At 48.6% G+C, this 9201-nt stretch overlaps 1 protein-coding gene across 1 annotated transcript in view; it reads right to left on the minus strand.

Moving 5' to 3' along the window:
• Nucleotides 1-927: 927 nt before the first annotated feature.
• ATPAF2 (ATP synthase mitochondrial F1 complex assembly factor 2) overlaps nucleotides 928-9201 on the minus strand; it is a gene marked incomplete at its 5' end in the record, with an annotated part of 18456 nt that continues 10182 nt past the window's right edge. The window contains 4 exons of the mRNA XM_015570619.1: nucleotides 928-1065; nucleotides 3122-3237; nucleotides 3648-3760; nucleotides 7434-7514. Of these exons, the coding sequence (XP_015426105.1) occupies nucleotides 928-1065; nucleotides 3122-3237; nucleotides 3648-3760; nucleotides 7434-7514 (448 nt within the window). The remainder of the gene's footprint in view (nucleotides 1066-3121; nucleotides 3238-3647; nucleotides 3761-7433; nucleotides 7515-9201) is intronic.

Consider the following 9201-nt stretch of genomic DNA (forward strand, 5'->3'; position numbering starts at 1 on the left):
CCAGGCTGCTCTCCTCTGGGTGCTGCGGAGGGAAGCCAGAGCGCCGAGGCGCAGCCGCACAAGGCAGAGGCTGCGGCTGCGTGACTGAGCTGGGCCGCAGGGACCCTCCGGCGGTGAAGAGCACAGGTGGGCGTCCATCACCCTGCAGCCTGAGCTCAGTGTCCTGTGGGCGTGACCGTGCCTTCTCTGAGCACAAGCCTGAGAGGCGTGGCGAAGCACCTGGTGTGTGGCAGGGCCCCGGGACTGGGAGTGACGCCCTTTGCCACTCAGCAAGCCGGTGCTCCTGAAACCGGACTGCAGCTTCCGCGCCCCGGGCCCTGGCACACGGCACCGCCGCCTCCCAGGACTGTGCAGATAGCTATGTGCCCAGGCCGCCAGGGATCTTCGTCCAGAGATAATGGGCATTTCTACTTTCAAGAGTACATTATTACTTTTTTCCTGAAATGGTAGGAACAGGTAGAAACAATCAGCTTAGACCAAAAAGGACTCACTTTCCAAAGATCGTTTGACTAAACACCCGGGGAAAGCTTTTGGGCTGAGGGTCAAGGGCCCCACAGAGACAGAGTTCATGGAGTGTTTGCGGACGGGGTGACGACAGGCGGCAGGTACCAACCTGCTGGGGATCTAGGTGAGCCCCAGGTATCACAAGGAGATGAGGGTATGTGGAGGCACAAATGAAAACAGGGCTCAACATCTTTCCAGGGTGGAGAAATGTGTAATACAGTCAGGGTTGAGAAAGCCATCGTACACCTTGTCCCCTCGCTGGCTGGGGCAGGGGCCCTGGGGTGGACTCAAGCTGACCTCCAGACCGCCGCACTGTCTCAGGCCCCCAGTCGACACCGTGTGGAGGCCGGGCCGTGTGTCCGCAGGCCTGGGAGCCGGGGCTCTGCAGCCTCTGTCCCCGGCGTGCCATGCGCACCGCCCGCCTCACTCCTGCAGGAGCTTGTGCTTGACCGTGGTGCTCTCGGAGCAGAGGTGGACAAAGAGGGTGCCTGCGGCCGTGCGTGCCCGGAGCTCCCGCAACTCATAGTCATGGGCCCATTCCACGTGGCCCCACTTCTGGATCTGAGGAAAGGACAAGAGATGTTGAGTGAGCAGCTCGGTGCCCAGCTGCTGCAAGCCCGAGCCACACACCACCCTACCGCTGGACTGAGGGCCACAGGCTCCCATCCTGCCCAAACAGGCAACACACCTGGTGCGGAGGCCGGGGAGGCACACACCGGTGGCCAGAGCAGGCGCCGCCTTCCACAGGGTGTGGATGGTCTAGGAGGGTAAATCCAGGCCGAGGGCCTGCAGGCACCGAAACCACATGCATCTTCCCTGAGGCCCACCTGTGTGCCCCCCTCTCTCACATCTTCCCACAGAGGCTGGCGCAGGCAACCTATGCCACGCTCCCCTGCGCTGCCTCACCAGCTGGGCTGCACGTGGCCCCCACGCAAGTGGGATGAAAAACATCAACCAAGGCCACACTGTCATTTCATCTGTGACTCCTAGGGCAGGGCTGTAGACCTCTCTCCAGACTCTAAGCTACAGGAGAAACCCCAGACAGTGTGGCTATCCAGATGTCAGTAGAGCTGCACTCCGCCCTGCTGACTCCTCCCTGGCCCGGGCCCAGGAAGCCTGGCCCAGCCGCCCACCTTCTCGGAGAAGAGTCAGCCCGGCCACAGCAGCCCTTGGCACTTCCGGGCTCCTCGTCTCACCTGGACAAGTGTGATTAGCCACCTGAAGAGCACACTCTCCTTTCAGAGCGCGCACAATCCAGGTCGCTCCCATTTTGTGGCAGATCAAATGTGAAGTTCAGGAAACAACGGCCTGGCTTGGGTCCCACAGTCAAAAGCAGAGCCCAGACCAGAACCAGGTTTCCTGGCTTCCTCTCTCTCTGAGCCCCCCCAGCCTCACACCCTCACAGGTTGCCTCTCTACCCCATAAGTGCTTCTAACACTCAGAGAATAGCTATCCTCTTTTGTGATACAGACCCAGTTTTCCCAGGCATTTTTCTGAAGAGGTGACTAGAAGGACTTGAGCAATACTGCCATTATAAGAGGGTTTCATCATGCTAGGAACCAATTTGTAATAGCAATTAACTTTAGGAAGCTGGAGAAATAACAATAGCAAAGGTTGCAAAGACTGTCATAATTCTCAGTTAAACAAATGCAAGCCCTGCTCTGGCCGGTGTGTCCAATGGTTAGAGCATCATCCTGTGCACGGCAGTATATCAGGTTCGATCCCTGGTCAGGACACGTAGGGAAGGCAACCAACTGATGTTCTCTGTCACATCGATGTCACATCTTTCTCCTCCCGCCTCCTCTAAAATCAGTACACATGTCCTTGGGTGAGAATTTAAGAAAACAATTCAGCCTTGGCCAGTGTGACTCAGTTGGTTGAGCGTCCTCCTGGGCACCGAGGGGTTGCTGGTTCGATTCCTAGTCGGGGCACATGTCCAAGTTGTGGGCTCAGTCCTCAGTAGGGGGTGTACAGGAGGCAGCCAATCCATGTTTTGCTTTCTCATCAACGTTTCTCTCCCTCTCTCCCTCTCCCTACCTTTCTGGAAAAAAAAAAAAATTAAAAAGCAAATGACAGCAGAACAGACCCTAATTCTACGTCACTACATCAGCACCGTGCACAGTAGCAGCTCACGCTGCCCTCCCTGCCACGTAGACGCCCTGTATGGATGTCAGGGCACAAAGGCTGTCTCCAAGAGCAACCACGTGGCTCCCTGCCATTTTAATAGCCCACTTTCAGGTGTGCCAGGCCCAAGCAATCTTGATTTGCCACCTGCAGGGTGGGGGGTGAAGGCCTGGACCTGGAGTCACCTGGCTCCAGCATTTTCTGAGGGACTGACCTGTGCCTTGGTTTCCTCCTGTGTAAATGGGCATAACAGCAGCCCCCACCTGACCAGGTTGTTCAGAGGAGGAGGTAAGGCAATGAGGGAGAGCTGAGCACGATGCTGGGAAGCAGTGGTAGTACTCACCGTGATTTTATCACCACCTGTTGCAGTTTGTTATTTACACAGAAGTAATAAAATAGATGGGTTAGCTACCCCCGGTCCCCCAGGTAGTCTGAATCTGAGGGGGGAGGCGGGGACTTGAGGTGCTCGCCTCTGGGCCGCTGCAAACCTCACCTGGTACTCCTCCTCCAGGCGTGACAGCAGCACGGCCTGCTCCACTGTCAGGCGCAGGTCCATCAGGCCCAAGGTCAGCATCACAGACTTGAGTTGGGTCACGACGAACTCAATCCCTTCAGGGACACAAGCCAAGTCAGGATCCAGAACACCTCCACCCGGAAACAGAGCAGTTGCTAGACCTACTCCTGTGAGTCCCTACACCCTAGAGGTGGGGAGACAAGTCACAGGGCACAGGGCTTCTTGACCGGCTCTAGATCCATCCTCCTCCTCTGCTCCTACCTGGAGTGGGCACGTGACTGGAACCATTCCACCCTGCCCCAGTGACTGGTTCACGGATGGGTCGATGAGACTTGAACTTATGAAGAGAAAGCCAACCTTCTCCTGGAAGGGTGTGAGCCTGCTGTCCCTCAGACTGAGCAAAAAGTGAGCATCAGACCCACCCCTACGCGCTCCTGTGACCCTCCAGCTATGGACACCCATGCCGATCCCTCCTCACCCCCAGGCCTAGGAAATGCCTGCATACCTTGTAGGGCCCACATGTTGTAAGATGCCAGGTGGCTGATGAGCACCTCCTTAGTCCTGGCTGGGATGCTGGGCCCCATTATGCTGGTGGAAGAGCCAATCTCCACGCCATACCTGAAAGGAAAGGCTTTGGTTGCTGTGCACTTCAGCTCTGCCCAGAAGCAAAGCCCTAAACTGCTAAGCGGGTGTGCACCCCTTGAGGGCAAGTGGTGAAGAAGTCAGTCTCGGGGATTCTGGGAGCAACTACCATAGTGGTCAGTGACCTCCTGACCTAGTAATTTCTATCATGAGCAAAGCCAGAGGATCAAGAAACTGCCCTGTCCTGGCAGTGTTGCTCAGGGGTTGAGCACAGACCCATGAACCAGGAGGACACGGTCCGATTCCCAGTCAGGGCACATGCTGGGATTGCGGGCTCAATCCCCAGTGGGGTGCACGCTGGGAGGCAGCCAGTTAATTCTCTCTCATCATTGATGTTTCCGTCTCTCTCTCCCTCTCCCTTCCTCTATCTGAAATCAATAAAATAAAATACATTTTTTTTAAAAAGCAATTACCCTGAATGGAGGCACAGGTAAGCAAGTTGTTACAGCAGGGAATTCTCTTTGCCTAGGATCTCCATCAAAAGCATGGGCTACCTGCTTTTTAAACTTTTTAAGAAACAATTTTCACATTGAGGTCATAAATTACTTCTTTCAAATATTGTTTTCCTTACAATAATATCTGTGTAGGTCCTATATTATTCAACCACTTTATCAAATATTTACTAAGCCTCTACTATATACAAGGCATTGTTTTCTGTATGGGACATGAGCCGGCTTCAAAAATGATACATTTTCAAGAACAATCATAGCTACATAAAATACAGGAAAAACATAATGGAATAAACGCCATTTAGTACCCATCTGGCACCGTACATACTATTTACAAAATTATTGACTATATTCCCTATGCTAAATTTTATATCCCCATGACTATTTTGTAGCTACCAATTTGAGCTTTTTTTTAAAATCCTCACCTGAGAATATTTTTCCATTGCTTTTTAGAGAGAGAGAAAAGGAGGGAGGGGGCATGGGAGGAGAGAGAGAGAAACATGGATGTGAGAGAGACACATCGATTGGTTGCCTATCACACAAGCCCCAACTGGGGCCCGGGGATTGAACCTGCAACCCTTGACCAGGAATCAAACCCATGACCCTTCAGTGCATGGGCCAACATTCTAACCACTGAACCACACCAGCCAAGGAGCAATTTTTTGTGCTTCTTAGTCCCTTCATCTTTTTCATCAAGCCTCCAAGCCCCTAACCCTTTGACAACTATCAAAATTTTCTGGGTCTGTTTGTTTTATTTTGTTGTTTACATTCCACATATAAGTGAAATCATATGGTATGTGTCTTTCTCTGGGCACATATCCTGTAAGTCCATCCATGTTGTCGTAAATGGTAAGATTTCGTTCTTTTTTATGGCCAATATTTCACTGTATATATGTATCGTATCTTCTTTATCCATTTGTCTATTAGCTACTGTAAATACTTCAATGAACATACAGATGCATATGTTTTGGGGTTTCTTCAAATAATTACCCAGAAGTAGAATTGCTGGGTCTTTCTCTGTCTCTTGTTGTAGACTTTCTTTTAAAGTCTATTTTGTCTGGTATAAGTATTGCTATTCTAGCTTTTGTTCCCATTTTCATGAATAACATTCCCATCCCTTTACTGCAGTCTGTATGTATCTTTCTATCTGAAGTGAGTCTCTTGTAGATAGCGTATATATGAGTTTGCTTTCATATCTACTCAGGCACTCTTGTCTTTTGATTGGATTACTGAATCCATTTGTATTTAAAGTAATTGTTGATAGATATGTATTTATTGCCATTTTATTATTCATATTCTTGATTTTTTTTCTTCTTAAAAAAGATCCTTTAACATTACTTGTAATTTTGGTTTGGTGGTGATGAACTCCTTTAGCTTTTTTCTTATCTGGGAAGCTCTTTACCTGAATTTCAATTCTAAATGAGAGCTTTGCTGGGTAATTTTGGTTGTAGGTCCTTGCTTTTCATCACTTTGAATATTTCATGCCAATCCCTTCAGGCCTGCTAAGGTTTTGTTGAGAAATCAACTGAAAGTCTTAAGGGAACTCCCTTGTAGGTAACTGTTTTTCTCTTGCTGCTTTTAAGATTCTTTGTCTTTAACCTTTGGCATATTAATTATCGTGTCTTGGTGTGGGTCTCCTTGGATTCATCTTGTTTGGGACTCTGTGCTTCCTGGGCTTGTGTACCTTTTTCTTTCACCAAATTAGATGAAACTGTCATTTTTTAAAACAGGTTTTCAATTCCTTTCTCTCTTCTCCTTCTGGCACCCTCATGAAGTGAATGTTGGTACGTTTGATGTTGACTCAGAAGCCCCTTAAACTATCCTCATTTTTTTTGGTATTCATTTTTCTTTTTGCTGTTCTAATTGGGTATTTTCTCCTACCTTATGTTTCAAATTGCTGATTCAATCCTCTGCTTCATCTACTGTACTGTTGATTCCTTCTAGTGTATTCCTCATTTCAGTTATGTAATTCTTCATTTCTGACTGGTCCTTTTTTATATTTTCTATCGCTCTGTTGAAGTTCTCACTGAGAACTGCTTTCAGAGCTGCTACCCTAGTGCTGGAGTTCAGAGCTAATAAGTCTGTGCACAGACCCTTTAAGAGGAACACATGGGACTCCAACAACCTTTCCTCACTCACCCATAATCCCCGCTGGTTTTCACAGCTAGAGGTTATGGGGGCTTCTCTTCCAGGCACTGGAACTTGGCCTAGGAAGCATGGTGTAGGATTGGGACCCCTCTCTCTTGAGGGGGGACCTCGACAGCTGAGATATCCCTCCTGATTTTTAACCATCACACGTGGGTGTGGGACCTGCCTGTTCTGCATCTCCACACCTCCTACCAGTCTCATGTGGCTTCTTCTGTATATCCTTAGTTATGGGACATCTGTTCAGCTAAATATCAGGTAGTTCTCAACAATGGTTGTTCTTTAGTTTAGTTTTAATTTTGATGTGGTCATGGGAAGATGCAAGTACCACATTTACCTACTCTGCCATTTGACCAGAAGCCGTATTTTCTTTCACATATCACTGATTTTTCCCATTGGTTTAGAAATATTCTGAAATTTCTAATAGTACCAATGGAACATAGCAAATGGCCCAGTTTTTCTGTAAATTATTTTTTTATTTTTAAAATATATTTTATTGATTTTTTACAGAGAGGAAGGGAGAGGAATAGAGAGTTGGAAACATCGATGAGAGAGAGACGTCGATCAGCTGCCTCCTGCACACCCTCTACTGGGGATGTGCCCACAACCAAGGTACATGCCCTTGACCGGAATCGAACCTGGGACCCTTGAGTCCACAGGCCAAAGCTCTATCCACTGAGCCAAACCAGTTAGGGCTTTCTGTAAATTATTAACAAGAAATCTCAACTGCCACAAAAAGCTAACAATTTTGTATTGTAACAAAGATCTCCAGGTACGTAAATATTGTTGTATTTCATTAGACACAAAAGTGACATTGTATCCTCATAGTTCTTACACAGCACTATATTTGTTACATTTTACTTGATCCTTTAATACACTCTCTATGCCTTTTACTATAGAATCCAAGGATGCCTGGCACATAGTGGGCACTCAAAAAATGTGTACAAATAACACAGACTGACTGACAGGTATCACTTTTGTGAAAAAAAAACTATGCCCAAAACTACTCCACATAAGCTTACAAAATATTGTGAGGTCAAGACGGTAGCCCTTACCTTTTCTCAGCCCATTCTAGGATTGGGTCCCACTCGTTCTTTTGAAGTTCCACTAATGTCTCTGGCTCTTCCACCCTGTAGCTAATTCATTGCAAAAATCACCTTCATTAATAAAAAAGTACAATTCTTTCATTCAGTGACAGACAACAGAAAAACACAAAAAGCAACAGCAAAAAGAACTTCACCCCTGCCCAACAAATCTTTCCCCTAAAGCAGTGGTTCTCAAAGTGAGGTCTTAGAGCCAGTAGCAGATCATCTGGGAATTTAAGAGCAAATTCTCAGGCCCCACCCCATGCCTACAGAAAGCAGAACCTCTGGAGGTGTTTTAACAAACCCTTTAGGGCAGCGGTTCTCAACCTGTGGGTCACGACCCCTTTGGCGGTCGAACGACCCTTTCACAGGGGTCGCCTAAGACCATCCTGCAGATCAGATATTTACATGACGATTCATCACAGTAGCAACATGACAGTTATGAAGTAGCAACGAAAATAATTTTATGGTTGGGTCACAACATGAGGAACTGTATTTAAAGGGCCAGAAGGTTGAGAACCACTGCCTAGGGGTTCTAATGTGAGCTTGAGTTTCAGAACCACTGTCCTCAATGTCCCTAATTATGTGATGGGTCAAGGCTGGCAGCACTATGTCAGTACCATTCTAAACACTGATACTGTACCCTCAGATCCACGCAGTCCTAGGATGCTGACCGTGAATGCTACAGGGAACTGTCACTGCATCCCTACCTACCTGCACCCCTTCCCAGAGAGTGTGTTCCTGGCCACAGACCAAGCTGCCTATTTGGACTTCATGAGCCCACTTGCCTCCTGGCTACAGATGCAGCGGCTGCCACGGAGGCCTGACACCACTTGCTGCCAGGCTACACTACTTGTTTTGAATAAGAGACACAGAGACGGAGTCAGCTGAGGGGAGCTTAGCTGCAAGGCTTCACGGGACAGGAACCCAAGTGGGCACTGTGGAAACCAGTCTGGTGTGAGCGGAGGGGAGCAGAGAGATCATGAGCGTGCAAGCAAAGCTGGGCTGCTGAGGAGCAGACAGGTGTGCTGACTCCCCCCAGGCAGAGGGAGGAACTCCAGCAGCCAATCGTCCAGCTCCATACCAGGTGACCAACTGTCCTTCATTTCCTATCAGGACCCCTGTATGGTTTTTAAGAAAACCCTTTTACCAGAGCTAAGTTGAATGGGTTTCTGTTCCCTGCAATCAGATGGCCCCTAACACATATGGGCACTTTCCGACAAGCAACTCAAAGCTGGCACTGCTGGCCGCCTCTCCAGGAGGCACGCCCCCTCAGCCCCACTGCTGACTTCATGCCATCTGTGAGAACTCAGCCAGCGGGCACAGTGCAACTCGGCCGCCTCTGCGCTGCTTCACCTTTCCCTCAACATCACTAACCAATTAGCTAAAGAACATAGAGAAGGAACTCCTTCGGCCTGATGCCTTCAACTGGGACACAGTTCTTTCCTTGCCTTCCAACTCCGACTAAAAATTGGCTCATTCCATCCTCAAGCCTGCTGGCACGCAGACAGATACATGGCAGCTTTCATGGGTATCCAGTTCACCCAGTCTCCATAGTCCTGTGAGTCATTGTTTATAATAAACCTGTGTGTGTGTGTGTGTGTGTGTGTGTAGGTATATGCATTTTTTAGGCCTTCAGACCCGGACTGAATTATGCCACCAGCTTTAATTCTCTAGCTTGCAGGTTGTGAGGCTGCTTGGCCTCTAAAATTGAGTTAATCAATTCATATATATATAT

This window comes from Myotis davidii, unplaced genomic scaffold, assembly GCF_000327345.1.
Source record: "Myotis davidii unplaced genomic scaffold, ASM32734v1 scaffold207, whole genome shotgun sequence".
Classification (NCBI taxonomy): Eukaryota; Metazoa; Chordata; class Mammalia; order Chiroptera; family Vespertilionidae; genus Myotis; species Myotis davidii.